The sequence below is a fragment of the Sus scrofa genome, chromosome X, assembly GCF_054392235.1.
Source record: "Sus scrofa isolate SSC_HxYL_T2T_F1_AM1 chromosome X, Sscrofa_HxYL_maternal_Yorkshire_Landrace_v2.0, whole genome shotgun sequence".
NCBI classification, from domain to species: domain Eukaryota; kingdom Metazoa; phylum Chordata; class Mammalia; order Artiodactyla; family Suidae; genus Sus; species Sus scrofa.
This window is the reverse complement of record NC_139401.1, coordinates 53,595,035-53,620,892: the sequence shown is the minus strand read 5'-3', so window position 1 is coordinate 53,620,892 and position 25,858 is coordinate 53,595,035. Positions and strand designations below refer to the sequence as shown.

Genomic DNA, 25,858 nt, shown 5'->3' with positions numbered 1-25,858 from the left:
AGTCATCAAAACCATAAAATGTGGGCAAGGGATATTAGTAGGTAAATAAACCTTTTTGTTTGTATGTATGTCTCTCTTCTTAATTTTAATAGAGTAATGAAGTGTTTGAACTTACAGGACCATCAGGCTAAAACACACATTTATGGGAAGGGGTTAGCATACTTAAAAAACAGGGCAACTGCAAGCCAAAACCAAATGTTGCATTCGCAAAAAATGAAAAGAAAAAAAAAAAAAACTCAAGCACATAATAACAGGAGACCATCCAACCAAAAAAAAAAAAAAATGGAGAACCATAGAATCAACTGGAACACGAGATTCAAATGGCAATAAATAATCATCTATCAATTATCACCTTAAATGTCAATGGACTGAATGCCCCAATCAAAAGACACAGAGTGGCTGAGTGGATAAAAAGGCAAAAACCTTCAATATGCTGCCTACAAGAAACTCACCTTAGGGCAAAAGATACATATAGATTGAAAGTGAAAGGGTGGGGAAAAATATTTCACGCCAATAGATATGACAGAAAAGCAGGAGTTGCAACACTCATATCAGACAAAATAGACTTTAAAACAAAAGACATAAAGAAAGACAAAGAAGGACACTATTTAATGATTAAGGGATCCATCCAAGGAGAGGATGTTACTATTGTCAACATATATGCCCCAAATACAGGATCACCCAGATACATACAACAAATATTAACAGACATAAAGGGAGATATTGATGAGAATACAATCATAGTAGGAGACCTAAATACCCCCCTCACATCAATGGACAGATCCTCTAGACAGAAAACCAATAAAGCAACAGAGATCCTAAAGGAAACAACAGAAAAGTTAGACCTAATTGATATCTTCAGGACACTACATCCAAAAAAAGCAGAATACACATTCTTGTCAAATGCTCATGGAACATTCTCAAGAATCGACCACATACTGGGACACAAAGTGAATCTCAATAAATTTAGGAGCATAGAAATTATCTCAAGTATCTTCTCTGACCACAATGCCATGAAATTAGAAATCAACCATGGGAAAAGAAATGAGAAAAAACCTACTCCATGGAGACTAAACAACATGCTCCTAAAAAACCAATGGGTCAATGAGGAAATCAAGAAGGAAATTAAAAACTACTTTGAAACAAATGATAATGAAGACACAACCTCTCAAAATCTATGGGATGCTGCGAAAGCAGTGCTCAGAGGGAAATTTATAGCAATCCAGGCCTTTCTCAAAAAAGAAGAAAGATCCCAAATAGACAACTTAACCCTCCACCTAAACAAATTGGAAAAAGAAGAACAAAAAAGTCCTAAAGTCAGCAGAAGGAAGGAAATTATAAAGATCAAAGAAGAAATCAATAAAATAGAGACTCAAAAAACAATAGAGAAAATTAATAAAACCAAGAGCTGGTTCTTTGAAAAGGTGAACAAAATTGACAACCCCCTGGCCAGACTCACTAAAAAGAGGAGAGAAGGAACCCAAATAACCAATATTATAAATGAAACAGGAGAAATCACAACGGATACAGCAGAAATACAAAAAACCATAAGAGAATACTATGAACAACTGTATGGCAACACGTTTGACCATCTGGACGAAATGGACAATTTTCTAGAATCTTACAGCCTGCCAAAACTGAATCAAGCAGAAACAGAACAAATGAACAGACCGATCACTAGAAATGAAATTGAAGAGGTCATAAAATTACTCCCTACAAATAAAAGTCCAGGACCACATGGCTTCACAGGTGAATTCTATCAAACATATAAAGAGGAATTGGTGCCCATCCTCCTTAAACTCTTTCAAAAGGTTGAAGAAGAAGGAATACTCCCAAAGACATTCTATGAGGCCACCATCACCCTCATTCCAAAACCAGGCAGAGATACCAGCAAAAAAGAAAACTATCGGCCAATATCATTGATGAATATAGATGCAAAAATTCTCAACAAAATCTTAGCCAACCGAATCCAACAACATATCAAAAAAATTTTACACCATGACCAGGTTGGGTTTATCCCAGGGTCACAAGGATGGCTCAACATACGCAAATCAATCAGCATCATACACCACATTAACAAAAAAAAGTCAAAAATCATATGATCATCTCAATAGACGCAGAAAAAGCATTTGACAAAGTTCAACATCCATTCATGATCAAGACCCTCGCCAAAGTGGGTATAGAGGGAACATTCCTGAATATCATCAAAGCCATTTATGATAAACGCCAGCAAATATAATCCTCAATGGGGAAAAACTGAAAGCCTTCTCACTCAAATCTGGAACAAGACAGGGATGCCCACTCTCACCACTGCTCTTCTACATAGATTTGGAAGTCCTAGGCACAGCAGTTAGACAAACAAAAGAAATAAAAGGCATCCATATAGGAAGAGAAGAGATCAAACTGTCACTGTATGCAGATGACATGATACTATACCTAGAAAACCCTAAGGACTCAACCCCAAAACACCTTGAACTGATTAATCAATTCAGCAAAGTGGCAGGATATAAGATTAACATTCAGAAGTCAGCTGCATTTCTGTATACCAGCAATGAAACATTAGAAAAGGAATACAAAAATACGATACCTATTAAAATTGTACCTCACAAAATCAAATACCTTGGAATACACCTGACCAAGGAGGTAAAGGACCTATATGCCGAGAACTATAAAACTTTAATCAAAGAAATCAAAGAAGATGTAAAGAAATGGAAAGATATTCCATGTTCCTGGATTGGAAAAATCAATATTGTGAAAATGGCCATACTACCCAAAGCAATCTACAGATTCAATGCAATCCCTATCAAATTCCCCATGACATTTTTCACAGAACTAGAACAAACAATCCAAACATTTATATGGAACCACAAAAGACCCAGAATCGCCAAAGCAATCCTGAGAAACAAAAACCAAGCAGGAGGCATCACTCTCCCAGACTTCAAGAAATACTACAAAGCCACAGTCATCAAAACAGTGTGGTACTGGTATCAAAACAGACAGACAGACCAATGGAACAGAAGAGAGAATCCGGAAATAAACCCTGACACCTATGGTCAATTAATCTTTGACAAGGGAGGCAAGAACATCAAATGGGAAAAGGAAAGTCTATTCAGCAAGCATTGCTGGGAAACCTGGACAGCTGCATGCAAAGCAATGAAACTAGAACACACCCTCACACCATGCACAAAAAGAAACTCCAAATGGCTGAAAGACTTAAATATACGACAGGACACCATCAAACTCCTAGAAGAAAACATAGGCAAAACACTCTCTGACATCCACATCATGAATATGTTCTCAGGTCAGTCTCCCAAAGCAATAGAAATTAGAGCAAAAAGAAACCCATGGGACCTCATCAAACTGACAAGCTTTTGCACAGCAAAGGAAACCCAAAAGAAAACAAAAAGAAAACTTACAGAATGGGAGAAAATAGTTTCAAATGATGCAACTGACAAGGGCTTAATCTCTAGAATATATAAGCAACTTATACAACTCAACAGCAAAAGAACCAATCAATCAATGGAAAAATGGGCAAAAGACCTGAATAGACATTTCTCCAAGGAAGATATACAGATGGCCAACAAACACATGAAAAAATGCTCAACATCGCTGATTACAAGAGATATGCAAATCAAAACTACCATGAGATACCACCTCACACCAGTCAGAATGGCCATCATTAATAAATCCACAAACAACAAGTGCTGGAGGGGCTGTGGAGAAAAGGGAACCCTCCTGCACTGCTGGTGGGAATGTAAACTGGTACAGCCACTATGGAGAACAGTTTGGAGATACCTTAGAAATCTATACATAGAACTTCCATATGATCCCGCAATCCCACTCTTGGGCATCTATCCGGACAAAGCTCTACTTAAAAGAGACACATGCACCCGCATGTTCATTGCAGCACTATTCACAATATCCAGGACATGGAAACAATCCAAATGTCCATCGACAGATGATTGGATTCGGAAGTGGTGGTATATATACACAATGGAATACTACTCAGCCATAAAAAAGGATGACATAATGCCATTTGCAGCAACATGGATGGAACTAGAGAATCTCATCCTGAGTGAAATGAGCCAGAAAGACAAAGACAAATACCATATGAGATCACTTATAACTGGAATCTAATATCCAGCACAAATGAACATCTCCTCAGAAAAGAAAATCATGGACTTGGAGAAGAGACTTGTGGTTGCCTGATGGGAGGGGGAGGGAGTGGGAGGGATCGGGAGCTTGGGCTTCTCAGACACAACCTAGAATAGATTTACAAGGAGATCCTGCTGAATAGCATTGAGAACTATGTCTAGATACTCATGTTGCAACAGAAGAAAGGGTGGGGGAAAAAAAACTGTAACTGCAATGTATACATCTAAGGATGAATTGACCCCCTTGCTGTACAGTGGGAAAATAATAAAAAAAAAGTGCAAATCAAAACCACTAGGAGGTACCACCTTACACCAGCCACAATGGCCATCAGCAAAATGTCTACAAACAATAAGTGCTGGAGAGGGTGTAGAGAAAAAGGAACACTAGTACACTGTTGGTGGGAATGTAAATTGGTGCAACCACTGTGGAGAACAGAATGGAGATGCCTCAGAAAACTAAACATAGAACTCCCATTTGATCTAGTAATCCCACACCTCGGCATCTATCCAGAGAAAATCATGACTTGCAAAGACACGTGTACTCGGATGTTCACTGCAGCACTCTTTACAATAGCCAAAACATGGAAACCACCTCAATGTCCATCAACAGAGGAGTGGATCAAGTATATGTGGTTCATATACACAATGGAATATGACTCAGCCATTAAAAAGAATGAAATACCGGCATTTTTAGCAACATGATGGACCTAGAAATTATCATACTAAGTGAAGTCAGCCATACACTGAGACACCAACATCAAATGCTTTCACTGACATGTGGAATCTGAAAAAAGGACAGATGAAACTTCTTTGCAGAACCGATGCTGACTCACAGACATTGAAAAACCTATGGTCTCTTGGAGGAGACAGTTTGTGGGGTGTGGGGATGTGCTTGGGTTATGGGATGCAAATCCTGTGAAATTGGATTGTTATAATAATTATACAACTACAGATGTGATAAATTTGTTTGAGTAATTTAAATAAATAAATAAATAAGAAGTCCACGAATAACAAATGCTGGAGGGGTGTGGAGAAAAGTGAACCCTCCTTTACTGTTTGTGGGAATATAATCTGGTACAACCACTATGGAGAATAGTATGAAAGTACCTTAGAAAACTGTCCATAGAACTACCATATGACCCAGCAATCCCACTCTTGGGCATATATCTAGGCAAACTTTCCTTAAAAAAGACACATGCACCCGCATGTTCATTGCAGCACTATTCACAATAGCCAAGACATGGACTCAACCCAAATGTCCACTTATTGATTATTGGATTAGAAGGATGTGGTATATGTGCACATTGGAATGCTTCTTAGCCATAAAAAAAAACAAATAATGCCATTTCCAGCAACATGGATGGAACTAGAGAGTCTCATCCTAAGTGAAGTAAGTCAGAAAGAGAAAGACAAATACCATATGATATCACTTATATCTGGGATATAATATATGGCATAGGGATCCTTTCCACTGAAAAGAAATCATGGACTTGGAGAATAGACTTGCAATTGCCAAGGGGCAAGGGGAGGGAGTGGGAGGGATTGGGATCTTGGGGTAAATAGATGCAGAATGTTGCCTTCCAGATAGATTAGCAATGGGATCCTGCTGTATAGCACTGTGAACTCTGTCTAGTCACTTATGATGGAACATGTAATGTGAACAAAAAGAATGTATACATGTAAGTGTAACAGAGTCACCATGCTGTACAGTAGTAAAAAAATACATACAAATAAAAGATTTAAAAAAAATGAAATAAAATAAAATACAGACTAAAAATAATAGAAAAAATCACTAAAAGTAAGATATGTTTCTCTGAAAGGGTAAAAAAAATTGCAGACCTCTGGCCAGATTCACCAAGGAGTGAGGGAGAACACATTAAGCAAAATAAGACATTAAAAAAATAAATCTCAATGGATATAGCAGAAATTAAAAAAAAAAACTTGAGAATACTATGAAAAATTATATGCCAACAAATTTAACAATCTAGAAGATATGGACAAATTTCTAGAAAAAAAACCAGCAAAACTAAATCCAGAAGAAATAGATTATTTGAACAGACCAATCACTAGAAATGAAATTGAATATGTAATAAAACACTCACCACAAGCAGGAGTCCAGGACAAGTTGGTCTCTCATGTCAATTACACCATGCATACAAAGAAATCATACTAATCCTTCTTAAATGATTCCAAAAGATTAAAGAAAAGTAACATTCCAAAATACACTCTATGAAGCCACAATCACCCTAATACCAAAACAATAAAAAGATACTACAAAAAAGAACACCGCAAGCTAATGTCTTTGATGAATAAGATGCAAAAAATCTCAGCAAAAATTTAACCAAGCAAATTCATCCAAATATGAAAAAAAAAATCATACACCAAGACCCAGTGGTATTTTTCCCAAGTTCACAAGTATGGTTCAACATTTGCAGATCAATCAATGTCAAAGCTATATTAAGAAATGTTAAAAAAAAAAACATGATTATCTCAATAGTTATAGAAATAGGATTTGACAAAATTTGACATCCTTTTATGGTAAAAACTCTTACCAAGATGAGTATAGAGGGAACATAGCTCAACATAATAGAAGCCATTTATGAGAAACCCACTGTCAATATAATACTTAACAGAGAAAAGCTGAAAAACTTCCCACTAGAATCTGGAACTAGACAAAGTTCCCTTCTCACCATTTTTATTCAACATAGTATTGGACATCCTAGCCATAGCAATCAGACAAAGGAAAAAGGTACACATATTGGAAAAGAAGAGATAAATTTGTCACTTTATGCACATGATATGATAGTATATATAGAAAACTCTAATGACTCCACACAAAAAAATCCTTGAACTGATAAATGAATTCAGCAAAGTAGAGTGATACTAGATCAATATTCAGGAATTGCATTTCTGTGTACTAACAATTAAATATTAGAAAGAAATATTTAAAAAATCTTTTAAAATTACACCCTCCAAAAATTAAACACCTATGAATAAACCTGAACAAGTTGGTGAAAGACAAATTCTGAGGACTATAAAACATTAGTAAAGGAAATTATAGAGGATTCAGAGAAATGGAAAAATAGCCCATGCTCCTGGATTATAAGAATTAATATTGTTAAAATGGCAATACAACCCAAAACAATCTACAGATTTAACATGATTCCTATCAAATTGACCATGACACTTTTCACATAACTAGAACAAGTAATCCAAAAATTCATATGGAACCCTAAAAAAAACCAGGATTACCTAAGCATTCCTGAGAGGGAAAAAAAAAACATAAAAACTGAAGAGCTGCATGTAAATCAATGAAACTAGAACATACCCTCACACCATGCATAAAAATTAACTCAAAATGGCTTAAAGACTTAAACAAAATAAAAGAAGCCATAAAACCCCTAGAAGATAACATAGACAAAACATTCTCTGACATCAACTGTACAAATGTTTTCTTAGGTCAGTTTTCCAAGGTGAAGAAATAAAAGCAAAAATAAACAAATGGGACCTAATCAAATATATACATTTTACACATCAAAGGAAAGTATAAAAACGCAAAAGACAACCTACAGAATGGGGGGAAATAATTGCAAATGATGCATCAGAAAAGGGCTTAATCCCCCAAATATACAAACAATACATACAACTCAACAACAACAAAAACAACAAAATTGGAAAATGGGCAGAAGACATAAATAGACATTACTCCAAAGAAGACATACAAATAAACATTAGGCACATTAAAAGATGTGCAACATCACTTTTTATTAGAGAAATGCAAATAAAAACTACAATGAGTTACCTACCACCTAACACAAGTCAGAATGGCCGTCATTAGTAAGTCTACAAAAACTAATGCTGGAGAGGGTATGGAGAAAAGGAACCCTCCTTCACTGTTGGTGCAAATGTAAATTGGTACAACTACTATGGACAAATGTATGGAATGTCCTCAGAAAACTAGATATAGAGCTACCATATTATCCAGCAATCCCACTCCTGGGCATCTATTCAGACAACACTATAATTCAACAACAAAAGACACATGTGAAAGACACATGAACCCCTATTTACATTGCAACAATATTGACAATAGCCAAGACATGGAAATAGCCTCACTATCTATCGACAGATGAATGGCTTAAGAAATGGCATCAGAGGACGTGAGACTCACTTACTCCCACAGATCCATCAAAAATACATTTATATGTGGAACTACTTTCCCAGAAGACTTACTGAAGGCTGATCAAAGAACTCAAGATTCCAATAGAGAAAGAAAATCTTCACAAAACTGGATAGGACAAAAGAAAGAAAAAAATAGGACAGAAAAGAGAAACAATGTGGGTCAGGACCCATGCCCTGCACCCCTGGGAGGGAGCTGGAAAGGGAGGAAAAACAAAACTCTGCACCCAGCGAAATCCCCTGCACACCAGCAAGGAGACCAGCTCAGAGAAAGGACTTTGGAGTATTGGAGGAGAACACAGAAATCATACTAATGCAGTTGAAATGGAAATGGTCCTCTACAAATGATCAGTGTAGTAGCCCTGCACTTCCCAACCATAAGCAGGGGCAGACAGGGGCCAGGAACTGAAACTCCAGCTTTGAGATCAGACTCAGACAGAAAACTCGGGCTGGCAACCTGGGGAAAAACTAGAATTGGTAGCATGGAGACAGCCTGGAGGGACTGGAATCTAGAATAAACACATTTGAAGCTTTAATCTCAGGGTTTTGAGGCCAGACACCATTGTTGGGGAGCTGTAGAGAAGGGGTAGGATGCACCATCATACCCTTACGCCCCACAAAAACTCTCAGACTGAAAGACTCCAACAGCCCCAGTTCCAGCTTTTACCCTTCAGCAGGGGCTGCTTAGCAGACTTGGAGCAGCCCACAGCCCTTAAGAATACAGAGAAAGTGGAGCTAGCAGAGGGGACCCTTTGAGCAGACATAGGGAACATGGGAATAACACAGTCCACACAGCCCCAGCCATAAGCCAGGCAGAGGAACACTAAAGTGACTGCTCTAACAGCACAGGAGGCTCAGGGGCTCTTGGGTGGCCCTTGGTGTGGGTGGAGAGTTCTGTTTCCCCTAGGGAAAAGAAAACAGTGCAGAGGGCCTGGAATTTGGCAGGACATATCCTGAGATCATGGAGACCTCTGGACTTTGACCTCCATACTGAGGTGGAGAAAGTCATTCTGGAAACATGGAAAGCTCCTGGGAGTGCACAAATTCCTTTCTGATAGGTACAGACCTGCAATTGGCGTATCACACAGAACATGATTTGGGAGACAGTGTGGAGAGCCCAGAATTTTGCAGGAAGTCTCCCCACCTGCCAGAGACCTCTGGATTCTTAGGGGACAAAGAAAGTTACTTCTGAAGCAGTGCAGAGGGGCAGGATTCTGCAAGTTCCCTTTGGGGAAGGCACAGAACCTTGATCTCCCTACCTGGGTGGAGAAAGTCACCTTGGAAACAGGGAAATCTCCTGGGAGTGCACAAGCGCCTTCCTGGTGGGTGAAGACCTGCAAATGGCCTAGCACAGAGACCATGATTTCGGAAAGAGTGCAGAGGACCCAGAATTCAGCAGGAGGTCTCCTGAGCTGGTGGAGAATTGCCTAGGTGGGGAGAGAAAGCTATTTAAGAAACAGTGTAGAGGTGTGGGACCCTACAAGTGCCCTCTGAGGATGGTATGGGGTACTGGGGTGGAGATAGTTACCTTGGAAACAGGAAAAGATCCTGGGATTCCACAAGGGGTCTTCTGGGTGTGTGCACACACAGAATCGACCTAGGAGGCAAAAAAGTGTTTATGGAAAAAACCCAGACTATCCAGAATACAGAAGCCTGAGCTGATGGAAACCTGCATATTTTCTTTTTTTATTTTTATTATTACTCAAATGAATTTATCACATCTGTAGTTATACAATGATCATAACAATCCAATTTCACAGGATTTCCATCCCACAACCCAAGCACATCCCTCCACCCCCCAAACTGTCTCCTCCAGAGACCATAAGTTTTTCAATGTCTGTGAGTCAGCATCTGTTCTGCAAAGAAGTTCAGTCTGTCCTTTTTTTCAAATTCCACATGTCGGTGAAATCGTTTGATGTTGGTGTCTCATTGTATGGCTGACTTCACTTAGTATGATAATTTCTAGATCCATTCATGTTGCTAAAAATGCTGAAACCTGCATATTTTCTAGGGGATGAATAAAGTTACTTCTGAAACAGTTCAGAGGGATGGGACTCTGAAAAGGGCATTTGGTGTGGGCACAGAGCCACAATCTAGCCCAGAGGTTAATTTGGGAAACAACACAGACTGTCTGGGTTCTGCAAGGGGCCTTCTAGGCTGACACAGTGTCACAATTTACATAGAGGGTGGTGAAAAGTATCGTGGAAGAAGTGCAAAGAATCCTGGGAATATGCAAGTCTTCTTAGGAGGGTTAAGAGCTGTGAAAAGTCCATTGAACTGGCAAAGCTCTTTCAGAAATAACACAAAAGGTCCTGGGAATCACGAAAGACCTAGGGCACAGGCGAAAAGCTGTAATCTACACAGGAGATGTAGAAAGAAAACTTGGAAACAGCACAAGGGGCCCTGGAAGTTGACAGAGCCTAGTTGGGCAGATGGAAAACCTCAAAAGGCTTACTGAAGGGACAAAGTGAACCTGGAAGCAATTCACATAACCTGGGAGACACAAACAGCCTAGTGGATTGGTGGAGTGATCTCAGGAAAAGCACAAGTTCTAGGATTCCAGCCACCATCCAACCAGGGAACCATGGAAGCAGAGTATGATGCATGGCCAGCTGAGAGGGGCCCACAGGTGCATGTTTCTATAGCTCAACAGCTACAGGGAGCATGCTATTATAAGCCTGGGAGGAAGAAGTACTTCCAGATGGTGCAGGCCTTTCAGCTACAGAGAAAACCTTTTAGCAATAGTGAAGGAGCATCCCCTTCCCCTGGGGCTACAAAGAACAGCCCCTAGACTGCACAAACAAAGGGGAGACTATGGAGTAGTGCCTGCCCTCCCAGCTATAGAGGGAAATCCCTAGAACCTCTCTGTAAAGAGGAGGAATTGTTGGTTCAACTGATCACATTGCCAATCACAGGAAATGGTCATGAGAGCTCCCTGGAAGCAATAAGAATCATAAAAGCCAGTCCTGACCTCCCACCACCACCAAGAAAGCAATCCTGTGAACTGTGAACTACTAGCAAGATTCACACAGACCTCACTCATAAAAGCCACCTGGCCTCAGGGGTGGTAGCATAATACCACCACTCCTGTCACTTTGAGCCATTAACAACTCAGTGAACTTCAAAACAAGGCAACATCCACAGCATCTACATACCTGTCATCAAGGGGACAATAAATATAGAAAGTTAAAAACTATGATATGACAAAGAAATAACTTTCAGACAAAGGAACAAGACAAAAACACACACGAAGAAATGAAGAGGAGCTAAGTAATCTACCTGAAAAATAATTCAGAGTGATAATAGTAAAGATGATCCAAGAGCTTGGAAAATAGATGGAGACACAGATTGAGAAGTTACAAGAAATGTTTAACAAAGACCTAGAGGAACTAAAGAACAAACAAACAAAGATGGACAGCAAAATATCTGAAATGAAGAATACGCTAGAAGGAATCAGCTGCAGGATAATGGAGACAGAAGAATGAATAAGTGGCATAGAAGACAGAGTGGTGGAGGTCACTGCCACAGAAAAAAAATAAAGAGAAAATGATGAAAAGAATGGAGAAGAGCCTAAGAGATCTCTAGGACAACATCAAACATACCAACATTCACATCTTAAGGGTTCCAGAAGGAGAAGAGAGAGAGAGAAAAAGGGCCAGAAAAAATATTTGAAGAGATTATAGCTGAAAATTTCCCTAATATGGTAAACACTCACTCAAGTCAAGGAAGCACAGAGGATCCCACGCAGGATGAAGCCAAAGAGAAACAAAGTGAGACACATACTGATCAAACTGACAAAAATTAAATACAAAGAAAAAATATTAAAAGAAACAAAGCAACAAATAACATACATAACAGCCAATCTTTCAGAAGAGACTCAGCAAGCTAGGAGGGAGTGGCAAGATATATTTAAGGTGATGAAGGGGAGGAACCTAAAACCAAGCATACACACCCAGCAAGTCTCTCATTCAGATTTGAAGGAGAGATCAAAATATTTTCAGACAAACAAAAGCTAAAATAATTCAGCAGCTCCAAACCAGCTCTACAGCAACTAATAAAGTAAATTCTCTAAGCAGAAAGGAAAAAGCCACACATAGAAACAAGAAAATTTCAAAGAGAAAAATCAGTGTTAAAGACAAAGATAATATAATGGTAGAAAATCACCCATCAGCAAAAAGAATATCAAAACTAGCAGACATAAGAAGAGGAGAAGACAAATCCAGAACATCAAAAATGCATTTGAAAATAAGAGAACTGCAAAGCAAAATAATAAGTATAATAGTAGGTACACATATAAGACTGGGTCTCTCAGCTGTACTGTAGAAAATTGACAGAACAGTGTAAAGCAGATATAATGGAAAAAATAAACATCATTAAAAAGAAGAAAAGCAATCCAAACATGACAATAAAGATAGTCAGCAAATCACAAGAGAAGACAATAAAAGAAGGGAAGGAAAAGAAAGAAGAGAGAAAAAAAAACCCAAAATAACAATTAAAAGCAATTAACAAAATGGTAATAAGTACATACTTATCCATAATTATACTGAATGTAAATGGCTTAAATGATCCAACCAAAAGACACAGACTGGCTGAATGTATACAAAAACAAGACACATATCTATGCTATTTACAAGAGACCCACTTCAGACCCAAAGACACACCCAGACTGAAAGTGATATGATGGAAGAAGATATTACATGCAAATGGAAATCAAAGTAAAGCAGGAGTAGCAATATTCATATCAAACAAAATAGACTTTAAAATAAAGAAAATTACAAGAGATCAAGAAGGACACTACCTAATAATTAAAGGATCAAACCAAGAAGAATAAATAACAATTGTAAATATAATGCACCTAACATAGCAGCACCTCAATATATAAGGCAACTGTTGAGAGCCATAAAGTTGGAAATCAACAACAACACAACAATAGCAGGGGACTTTAACATAACACTTACATCAAGAAGCAGATCATCCAGACAGAGAATCAAAAAGGAAAAACATGCCTTAAATGATACTCTATATCAGATAGATTTAACTGATATTTATAGAACATCCCATACCAAAGCAACAGAATATACATTCTTCTCAAGTGCACATGGAACATTTTCCAGGATATACTCCATTTGGGGCCACAGATCAAGCCTTGGTAAATTTTAAAAAGTTGAAATTATCCCATGCATTTACTCCAGCCACAATGCTATGAGACTAGAAATCAACTACAAGAAAACAACCAGCAAAAACCACGAACTCCTGGAAGCTAAACAATATGCTACTGAACAACCAATGGATCATTTAAGAAATCAAAGGGGAAATAAAAAAATACTTAAAGACAAATGACAACAAAGATACAATGACCCAAACCTATGAGACACAGCAAAAGCAGTTCTGAGAGGAAAGTTGATAGCAATACAATCTTACCTCAAGAAAGAAGAAAAAGCTCAAATAAACAACCTGAGCTTGCATCTAAAAGAATTAGAGAAGGATAAATAAACAAAGCTCAAAATAAACAGAAGGAAAGAAATCATAAATATCAAAGCAGAAATGAATGAAATAGAAATAAAGAAAATAGTAGAGAAGATTAATGAAACTAAAAGTTGGTTCTCTGAAAAGATCAACAAAATTGATAAAACTTTAGCCAGACTCATCAAGAAAAAAAAAGGAGATGGCTCAAAATTAGAAATGCAAAAGGGAAAATTGCAACTGACTCCACAGAAATAAAAAGGATCAGAGAATATTATAAGCAACTAAACCCAATAAAATGGACAGCTGAAAAGAAATGGACATATTCTTACAAAGGTACAACCTACCAAGACTGAACCAGGAAGAAATTGAAAATATGAACTGTGAAGCATGCCGGAAAGAAAAAGACAAATACCATATGATATTACTCATTTGTAGAATCAAAAATATGGAACAGATGATCCTATTTAAAAATAACCAACAAACAAAGAAACAAAAAAAACAGTAAGAAAGCATGGCCAAGAAGTGCAGACTTGGGGTTTCAGGATGGGGGGGAAAGGGATGGAGTGGCAGGGGGGTTGCTGGGGATGCAAACTGTTATATCTGGAGTGGATGGGCAATTGGATCCTACTGTACAGCATAGGGAAATGTGTGTGATTGGGTCACTTTGTTGTACAACAGAACTTGATGAAACATTGTAAATCAACTATACTTTAATAGAAATAATAATAATGGGAAAAATAAAATTAAGATAAAATTAATAAAAGAAATTTGGTACATATACACCATGGAATACTACTCTGTCATAAAAAGAACAAAATAATGCCATTTGCAGCAACATGGATGCAACTGGGGATTATCATACTAAGTGAAGTAAATCAGAATGAGAAAAACAAATATATATCATTTATATGTGGAATCTAAAATATGGCACAAATGAACCTATCTACAGAACAGAAATAGAGTCACAGACATGGAGAACAAATTGTGGTTGCCAAGGGGGAGAGGGGAGGGTGTGTGATGGACTGAGATTTGGAGGTTAATAGATGCATTCTGTTACATTTGGAAATGAGAAGCAATGGGGTATAGCGCAGGGAAGTGTGTCCAATCTCTTGGGATAGAACATATGGGGGAAGATATAAGGGAAAAATTCATATATATATATATCTCTATATATATAGAGATATATATAGATAGATAGATAATAGATAGATAGATAAACAGATTGACTTTGCTCTATAGCAGAAATTGGTACAATATTGTAGATCAACTATAATTCAAAAAATCAGTTTAAATGGAAAAAATTAGACATGAAGGCTGACACCAAATAAATACCAAGGATTATAAGAGACCATTATGAACACTTTTACCACAAAAAAAATGGACAACAAATTGAAATGGATAAAATTCTAGAAACATACGATCATTCAAGATTGAAGCATGAGTAGAAAATCTGAACAAACTTTTCAGTAATTATCTGTAGAAAAAAATATTTTTTGGTATTCCAAAAATGAAGTAAAAAATTAGGAGTTCCTGCCTTGGTGCATCAGAAAAGAATCTGACTAGGAACCATAAGGTTGTGGGTTCGATCCCTGGCCTTGCTTGGTGGGTTAAGGATCCAGCACTGCTATGAGCTGAGGTGTAGGTTGCAGATGTGGCTCTGATCTGGCATTGCTGTGGCTCTGGTGTAGGCCAGCAACAACAGCTCTGATTAAACCCCTAGCCTGGGAACATCCATATGACATGTGTGCAGCCCTAAAAATACAAAAGACAAAAAAATTAGTAAAATTGTTTTTTAAAAATCCATTGCTTAGTTTTGGGTCAAGATAATTACAAATTATTGGACAGAGTACCTAAAATATGTTTGAATATGCAAATCAACAATTTTTTTTTATTCTGTCTAAACAATCTAAATAGCTTTGTGTATATATATATTATTTATATATATATATAATATATATATACACATTAAATAAATACACACACACACACACATATATATACACACACCCACACACCCATGCCACAGATGCAGCAAATGGAAGTTCTCAGGCTATGGGTTGAATCGAAACTGCTGATGCCAGCCTACACCACAGCCACAGTAATGCCAGTTCTGAGCCTTGTTTGTGACCTACACAACAGCTCACGTCAATGCTGGATCTTTAATCCACTGCACAAGGTCAGGGACCAAACACACATCCTTGTGGATACTAGTCATTTTCCTTTCCACAGTCACAACAGGAACTCCTGCTTAATATATTTTATGAAGTTTGAATGTTAAAATAGATCTTCATATTAGTCTCATTATAAATTTTGGATTGTATATTTTTAATTAAGGAAATATTAACCTTCAAAAATGTTGAAAGAGTAAGTATAAATGTATCTGCTCATCTTTTACCACTGAAAGTAGGCAGTTTTTTTTAATATCCATTATTAGTTAATAAAATAATGGAAACATTTGTCTAGGACAGTAAGAGCAGAAAAGATTGGCTTTATTCATCAGGATAGGAAGAGTCTTAGGATAAGTTCCTGGAATTGAAATCAGAATTTGTAGAGAACAGGACAGAAGAACATTTCAGAAAGAAGGAATATAGTGTACAAAGAAAATCAAATGTCTATTCCAAGATGTTAATTCCACATGAAGTTTAGTTTTGGCACCACTGACACAAAGCATTTATTTTTTCCCACTATCATGGTGGGTCCATTTAGGCTTCAGGCATATAGGCTAATGAGTTATAGTATATCTAAGAATATATAGTATGAGGGCTTTTGACTCTCTAAGGGGACAATGAACACCCTGGGACCGGTGCTTGGGAGAGTCAGGGCAACAATTGGTTTTAAGAGATGGTGAACCTCAGACTGTTGGAGACAAAATGAAAATGAAAGTGTGAATGAATCCATCCAGTACAATTATATATCATTTTCTGAATTATACTGGCACAATGGAAAACTAAATATGAACACTTCCTACCTTGTAGTAGTAGCTCCTAGTACTACAATTTTCTAATATATGTCACTTAATCCTGTTATGTTACCTCTTATTCTTATAGGTGATGAGTCCCAGGACTATGTCACTCTACATCTCTTTTTCCTTTACCACAGAATAAGACCTACAGTATTTTTCCATTCCTGATGGTGTTTTCCAAAGCAAACTGGATGGTTAACTAATTGTAGGTTTGATACTATTGCTGACAGCTTTATATAAATTCTGCTAGGGGTATCCCTCATCCATGTATAACATATAGAGTCAAGTGTTAATGTATATGGATCATGATATGACATTGGCTATATGAGACACTAGCATACATGAGCAATAAAAAATTTATCCATTTCTACTTGAATTCTCATCAGAAAATATATCTTTGTCTCATTATAGATGGCTATTGGTTGTCTTCAAAGTTCACTTTTGGTCACTCAGTGAGCTGCTGTGGGTCCTAAGATAAATGGTTTGAGTATATCTGTATTCTATTCCATCTTCAGAGGAGATATGAGTCTAAATAAATGATTTCTCAATTCTGGATTTTAAAAATTTGGAACTTTTATGAAATGAAGATTCTAAATTTGAAGGAGAACAGTAGGAAAAAGTGGAATTACACATGTTATCTGTAGTACTCCCCAGATGGCTGCTTAGTCATTTACCACATTTTCCTCAAGTATCTTATTCATTGTTACACATGAAAAAAGGAGTAATGATAGCAATATAAAAATATTATTGTTATGCTCTATATTTTTCCAAAGTAACTCAAGATCATCATTTTAGATACTCTGTCAAACCAAAAGCATAGTAAACTTGTAATTTAAGTCATATCTTATCCCTCTTGGTCTCTGAAATGCTAGAAATCAACCACAAGGGGAAAAAACTGCAAAAAACCACAAAAATGTGGAGACTAACCTTTATCCTACTAAACATCCAATGGCCCAATGAGAAAATCAAAAAAGAAATCCAAAAATACCTTGAGACAAATGAAAATGAAGACATAAAGTCCAAAACCTATGGGATGCAGCAAAAGCAGTTCTCAGAGGGAAGTTTATAGCAATAAAATCTCCCCTCAGAAATCAAGAAAAATCCTAAATGAACAACCTAGCTTTAAACCTAAAGAAACTACTGAAAGAAGAACAAACAAAAGCCAACATGAGTAGGTGGAAAATAGTTATAAAAATCAGAGCAGAAATAAATGATAGAGATAAAACAATAGAAAAGACCAATGAAATGAAAAGCTGAATCTTTTAAAATATTAACAAAATCTATTAACATTTAGCCAGACTCATCAAGAAAAGAAAGAAGGCTCAGATCAATAAAATCAGAAATTAAAAAGAAATTACAACCAACAGCACAGAAATACAAAGGATCATTAGAGAATAGTACAAACAACCATATACCAACAAAATGAACAACCTAGAAGAAATGGAATTCTTAGAAAGTTATAACCTTCCAAGACCAAATCAGGAAGAAACAGAAAATATGAATAAGCCAATTACAAGCTCTAAAATTGAAACTATGACTTATAAACTTCCAAAAAAACCCCCACAAAAGTCCAGGAACAGATGGCTTCACACGCAAATTGCATGAAACACTTAGAGAAGAGTTAAAATCTATGCTTCTGAAATAATTCAAAAAAATTGCAGACGAAAGAATACTTCCAAGCCATCAACACCTTGACAAGAAAACTATACAAGAATACCAGAAACAAAGAAACAAAGAAAATTAAAGGCCAATATCACTAATGAACATAGATGCAAAATTTTTTAACAAAATATTAGCAAACCAATTCAAACAATACATCCAAAAGATCATACATCATGATCAAGTGGGATTTATCCTAGAAATGAAAAGGATTCTTCAATATATACAAATCAATCAATCTGACATACCACATCAAAACACTGAAGAATAAAAACCATTTGATCATCTCAATAGATCCAGAAAAAGCTTTTGTCAAAATTCAACACACATTTTTCATAAAGAAAAGTCTCCAGAAAGTGGACATAGAGGGAATCTAACTCAACGGAATAAAGGCCATATATTACAAAACCACAGCTAACATCATTATCAATGGTGAAATGGTGAAGACGCTCCTGCTAAGATCAAGAACAAGACAAACATAGTTTTGGAAGTTATAGCCACAGCAATCAGAGAAGAAAAAGATATAAAAGGAATCCAAATTGGAAAAGAAGTAAAACTGTCGATATTTGCAGACCTGATACTACATGCAGAAAATCCTAAAGATATTACCAGAAAATTATTTGAAATCACCAATGAATTCAGTAAAGTTTCAGGATACAAAATTAATACAAAGAAATATCTTGCATTCCTATACACCAACAATGAAAGATCAGAAAAAATAATTAAGGGAAAAATTCCATTTAACATCAAAGGAAATAAAACTACCTGAAGAAGCAAAAGACCTGTACTCTGAAAGCTATAAGATGCTGATTAAGGTCTTGAAGATGACATAAACAGATGGAAAGTTTTACCATGCTCTTGGATTGGAATAATAAATATTGTCAAAATGACTATACTACCCAAGGCAATCTATGGATTCCTTGAAATCACTAGCAAATTACCAATTGCACTTTTCACAGAACTAGAAGAAAATATTTTAAAATTTGTATGGAGGAATTCCTGTTGTGGCTCAATGGTAGCGAACCCAACCAATATCCATAAGGACATGGATTCAATCCCTGGCCTTGTTCAGTGGGTTAAGGATCCAGCATTGCTGTGAGTTGTGGTGTAGGTCATAGATGCAGCTCAGATTGGGTGTTGCTGTGTCTGTGGCATAAGCCAGCAGCTGCAGCTCTGACTTGATCCCTAGCCTGGGAACCTCCATATGCCACAGGTGTGTCCCTAAAAAACAATAAATAAATAAATAAATAAATAAATAAATAAATAAATAAAATTAGTATGGAAATACAAAATACCCTGAATAGCCAACAAAATCTAGAGAAAGAAAAATGGAGCTAGGGCTCCTTGAAGTCGGACCATACTATAAAGCTACAGTCATCAAAACAGTATGGTACTGGCATAGAAACAGAAATATATATCAGTGAATCAGCATAGAAACCCCAGAAATCAATCTGCACACCTCTGGTTAATTACTCCACAACAAAGAAACCAAGAATATACAATGGAGAAAGGATAGTCTCCTCCATAAATGGTTTGGGTAAACTAGACAGCTAGCTACATGTGAAGAATGAGATTAGAACATTCTCTTGTACCATACACAAAAACAAACTCAATGTGGATTAAATTTGTAAATATGAGACCAGATAAGATAAAACTCTTGGAGAAAACATAGGCAGACCTCTCTTTGACATAAATCACAGCAATATCATTCTTGATCCACCTCCTAACGTAATGAAAACAAAATAAACAAATGGGATCTAATTAAATTCAAAAACTTTTTCATGGCAAAGGAAATCATAAATAAAATAAAGATACAACCCATGGAATGAGATAAAATATTTGCATACAAAGCAATTGACAAGTGATTAATCTCCAAAATATACAAAAACTCACACAGCTCAATATCAAACAACCAACCCAATCAACAATTGGGCAGAAAATCTAAATAGACATTTCTCTAAAGAAGACATACAGATGGCCAAATCACATGTAAAGATGCTCCACTTTGCTAATTATTAGAGAAATGCAAATTAAAACTGCAATGAGGTATCACCTCACACCGGTCAGAATGGCCATCATCAAATGTTACAAACAGTAAATGCTAGAGAGGGTGTGGAGAAAATTGAACCCTTTTAAACTGTTGGTGGGAATGTAATCTGGTGCAACCTCTATAAATAGTACAGAGTTCCTTAAAAAACTGAATATAGAATCATCATATGACCCAGCAATCCCACTCTTGGGCATATGTCCAGAGAAAACCATAACTTGAAAAGACACATAACTCCAATGTTCATTACAGCTTTTTTACAATAGCCAAGACATAGAAGCAAACTAAATATTCACCAACAGTGGACTGGATAAAGAAGAAGTGGTACATATATAGAAGGGAATATATAACTCATATATTCTGGATGAGTTATATACTCATTATGCATATATAACTCATCCATAAAAATAAAATAATGTCATTTGCTACAACATGGATGTACCTAGAGATTATCATACTAAGTGAAGAAGATAAATATTAGATGATATCACTATTATATGGACTGTAATAGAAATGATACAATAGAACTTACAAAACAAATAGTTTCAAAGATTTTGAAACCAAATTTATGTTTATAATAGGGGAAACATAGGGGGAGAGGGAAAAATTAGGTGGCTGTGATTGAAATAGACACAGTACTGTATATAAAATAGATGATTAACAAGGACCTACTGAATGGCACAGTGAAATGTACTCAATACTGCTTAATAACCTATATGGGAAAATAATCTGAAGAGGAATTGGTGTAGGTATATGCAAAACTGATTTACTTTGCTGTACACATGAAATTAACACAATTTTGTAAGTCAACTGGATTCCAATAAAAAAATTTATAAAAAATTTAAAATAAATGAAATTGTGAAAAAAATGTAAAAAGCAGACAAGTTAGACACAGTATTTGCTAGGGCAAATTTTAAGGGGTCTGAAGGGGCATGAGATCAATCCCCAAGAAAATTTTAACCTGAAATCATACAAAATTGTTATACAAGTACTGATGAATGGAATTACTCTCAATTTACCTTCTCAACCCAAATAAAGTACAAATACATGTCATTGATAATCATGATGTAAATTATTACAAGTTCTTGATGACCTATGAGAACATGAGGGCCTTGTAAATGAAAAAGAAAAACTGCTGTGGTAAGCATGTTAAAATTACTCTTGATTACATGCTTAGTGCTCAAACAATTTTGATACAATCAATACATGTTTATAGAAAAAAGCAATTATATTAAAGTGAAAGTAAACAGCATTCAAGGTGCTCTAAAATATTTGAAAGTTGCACTAGTCAGCTAGACAGACTTGGCCCTCCCTTCTAGCTCAGGGACTGTTTAGAAAACATATCTTTAAATAATTTATTTTCTAAGAGCTCCTATTTTGAAATAAATATTACATTAAATATTCTGCAGACAAGAAGAACAAACTCTGGCAAAAATTGAAGTAAGGGAGTTCCCATTGTGGCTCAATGGAAACAAACCCGAATAGTATCCATGAGGACTTAGGCTCAATTGCTGGTCCTGCTCAGTGGGTTAAGGGTTTGGCATTGCCATGAGCTGTGGTGTAGGTCACAGACGCAGCTAGGATATGGTGTTGTGGTTGTGGAGTAGGCCAGAAGCTATAGCTTCAATTTAACCCCTAGCTTGGGAACTTCCATATGATGTAGAATCAGCCCTAAAAAAGCAAAAGAAAAAAAAATTGAGAAGTAAGCCAGATATAAACACAAATAGAAAAAAATGAAGATATTTTGAAATTATTGATGTCTACATATCCATAAGAATAAATGTTGTTTATAGAAATACATATTAGTATATAGTGCCTAGTCAACCATTTCAAGTTATTTCTCTCTGATCCTTCAAGCCTGTAAATACATATATGCATGTATGTACATAAATATATTTATTTTTATATATTTATTTATATATAATACATATGTAATATATATTGTATACTCATATACTTATATACTTTAACATAAAATAACATGTAATATCATATAATGATATACTTATATATGGAATATTTTATATAATAAAATATATAATTATTATTTATATATTATTATATATATAGTATGTAATCTGTCATTGTCTGGCTATTTAAAATTGCACATTATAGAGACCAAAAGAGAGTCCCTAATCTCAGGTTTTACCTGATTATTTATTCTCTCCTGTAATAGTGCTTCAAATAAAGCCACACTTGTACAACAATTTCATCAAGGAAGAGAATTCTTTATTTGTCTCAATATTAGCAAGGGTAAAATTTATCTAATAAGTTAATTTATTTTAGGTTCCTTGGAACTACAGTCTAGTATTTGCATTTTGAGCTTGCTTGCTGATGGTAAATGTACAGCAAAAGAAGACTATTCTTTGACTATTTGCATCATTGACTATTTGGTTTCACAGATATTTGCTTGGAATTGAACTTTTTCTTCAGAGATACATAGAAATAAAATGAAGATAAAGAGTAGTGATTTGTAATTGTTACCACATTCAGAAGAGTCATTTTCATTTCTGATATTGATCATCTTTATTACGTTTAAACGAAATGAGACATCAGAAGTTTTCAAAATGCTATAATAGCCTAATTGACAATATTACCGATTTCCTGGATTTTCTAATGATATAAACAGGAAGTTACAGAATATATATAAAGGGAAGCTGAGAGCTATGCTATCCAACTTCATTACCACTTGTTCCTCATCCCTTTCAAAGGTAAGAATTTTATAACCAGTTGTTTTTCTGAAACTCAATTTTCCACTAGAATCGAAATATACCAAAGTTAATCTGAATGCAATATTTCTTAGATTCTGTAAACAGGTGGAACCATCATATGGCTGACTGAAAGTATTCTGTTTGAAAATTATATAATGGCTGGTGAAGATGACATGTAAAGGAAAGCCAAAGTTATAACCTGACCACTTCCAAGAATACTTTCCATCCTTGACAATCCTTTTGCCACATCTCATGCTATATTCTTCAAGTTCTGTTTCATTAATGTCTCTAGGCCCAATTTCACTGAATTGTTGTGCTCTAAGCAAGGTAAACCACTGCTGTTTATAAACAGATGATAGCCATTTTGAAGGTATTAGCGCATCTTGTTCAATAACTCTTGCGGAGGCCAGGTCGCAGATTATATGTTGAAACCTCAAATTTTTAAATACTGGTTGAAATACTATGCCTTGATTGGTTTCAAGAAAGGCAGTGTTACCAACACCTTCCCTGTGCCTGGAAAACCAGTTGTTTGCATTAACTAAAAGCTGTTTCATTGAGCCGTTCCAAGCAGGGTTAAGGCGGAGGAACATCCACTCTTTAAGTGTGGTGTATACATCCATTTCTTTTTGCATTACTAATAAATTAGAAGAAGAAATGAGCAAATTCATAAGATCTGTACTGAGGTCTTTGTAAAGTTCAACACTTGGGTGAGTCATCAAATTGTGGAGAAGCCATTCAAAGCACCCTGTCTTTACAGAATCTAACCCATAGGTCTCTGCTGCTGCATAATAGCCACATACAGTTTTCACATTAATTGTTTCCTTCATAGTCTCATTACATTGCTGAATTAAGTCTTCTACTTGAAGCAGGCATGCAGTTGCCAAAACTCCTGGAACTTGAAGGGGCTCCATTGAGACGCATTCATCCTTGTACAATGAGCCTAGTACAAAGTGCAGGGATTCTACATTTATATACTGGTCATTAATCTCCAGATCAATAATATCTTTGGGAGATTCTTTCCAAGAACCTCTAAATATAGTATCAAAATAGTCCAACTGACATAAAAACATTTTGTGTAAACACCATACTTTCCCAAGAGCACGGATTTTAATGTCACTATTTTCCCCATTCAAAAATAAAGTTTGGTAAGCATACTCGGATGCGATCTTAACTTTTTTACCCTGGCTTGTACTGACAACTTTCTGTAGATCATCCTCCTGGTCTAGAAACCCGTAGTTGTTTTCAGATTCAGGACCCAAGCAAGGCCCGCTCTTCTCTTTGCGCTTGCGGCTGCCAAACACATAACTGGGGCCTGCCTGGGCTTCTAGCTGCTGTGGTTCAGCTGTGTCTGACTCCCTGCATCGCAGGATTCGACTGTTCAAGAGCCCCATAGATGAGGTCTCTCAGAGCTCCTAAAGAGACTGTTGCAGAGACTTCTCTGCCTTGGCATTGCTGTGGCTAGCCACCTCCTCCTAGGCCTTAGCCTCACTAGGACCCTTTAGCACAGTCTCAAACGTCACAGAAGAGGCCCCGCATTCTTCATTGTCTTCCCTAGCCCCTCCTTTCCTGTGGCCACGCCCCCTGCGTCCAGTCGTCCACTGAGCCTGGCCACTTGCCATGGCCTCAGTCTCCAGGTTTTCCTTGAGAATGCTTTTCTATAAGGGAAATGACTGAGTCAAAGGCTTTTTGATCACAGTGTTAAAGATCAGGCATATTCACATTCCTCCTGCCAGCGTGCGAGAAAATTCTTTTCTCAACTCTCAGCAGTATTAAATATAGTAATCTACCTACAATTTTTAGCAATTTAAAAAATGTGTACAGTGGTATCTTATAATATTCATTACTAGAGAAGGTAAACTTTCATTTCATGTGTGTATGTATGTATATATATGTATATTTGTATATATAGACACAATTATATATAATTATATATAAAAGTAATTTTTATAATTATATATATATTTTTAAATCTCCATAGGGAGACATTTCAAATTTTCCTAATAAGGTACATCTTCATAATCTTTGCTTATTTCTGTATAGGTTTATATATTTTTTCTCCTTAGAGTAAAATCTCCTTATCTCCTTATACTATAAGTCTGATCTATCTATCTATCCACCTACATAGTCTTTTAACAATTTTCATTTACCATATATAATTTTATGGGATTCTTTGTTATAAAGATATCTTAATTCTTTTTCATTAGTTTTTTAAACCAAGATTGAGTTACAGTATAGCTAATTTGATGCCATTCTTTTTTTAATTTTATTTTATTGGAGAAGAGTTGATTTACAATCTAATCTAATTTACAATGTAATACATTTCAGATGTATAGTCATACATACAAATATATCCATTCTTTTTTTCCCATATAGGTTATTACAAACTAATGAGTAAATTTTCCTGTGCTATAAAGTAAGTTCCCATTAATCACCTATTTTATACAGTAGTGTGTATATGTTATTCTAACCCTCCCAATTCTTCCCTCCCCCCCAAGAATTTCACATATAGTAACCATAAGATTGGTTTTGAAATCTGTTTTATAAATAAGTTCTTCTGTATTACTTTTTTAGATATCATATGATATTTGTATTTAAGATATTTTAATTCTTAAGAAACCAAATCAGATTTTCCAAATACAAGGTTTTACATTTCAGATAAGGCATCTAATTTCAGATAAGT

The 25,858-nt window shown here is 36.0% G+C and overlaps 2 protein-coding genes across 7 annotated transcripts in view; both read right to left on the bottom strand.

The window, feature by feature from the left end:
* FAAH2 (fatty acid amide hydrolase 2) overlaps positions 1 to 25,858 on the bottom strand; it is a 112,308-nt gene that overhangs the window by 45,300 nt on the left and 41,150 nt on the right. For 2 of the 6 annotated variants that reach the window (XR_014835497.1, XR_014835498.1), the window contains exons 3-4: positions 9,862 to 9,930; positions 9,593 to 9,760 (exon numbers count right to left, since the gene is read on the bottom strand). The exons of 1 other annotated variant lie outside the window; for it this stretch is intronic. Coding sequence is in view for 1 of the 5 variants with exons in the window: in XM_013986212.3 (XP_013841666.1) it covers positions 9,679 to 9,778; positions 9,862 to 9,930 (169 nt within the window). In the remaining 4 variants the exon portion in view is untranslated. Of the gene's footprint in view, positions 1 to 4,339; positions 9,779 to 9,861; positions 9,931 to 25,858 lie in introns of those variants that run through there. 3 more of the 6 variants (XR_014835495.1, XR_014835496.1, XM_013986212.3) reach the window with 2 other exon arrangements.
* Positions 22,675 to 24,883, bottom strand: LOC100511853 (germ cell-less protein-like 2). Its single transcript, XM_003135138.5, has one exon. The coding sequence runs from the start codon at positions 24,567 to 24,569 to the stop codon at positions 23,061 to 23,063; it is 1,509 nt and encodes a 502-aa protein (XP_003135186.1). The 5' UTR covers positions 24,570 to 24,883; the 3' UTR covers positions 22,675 to 23,060.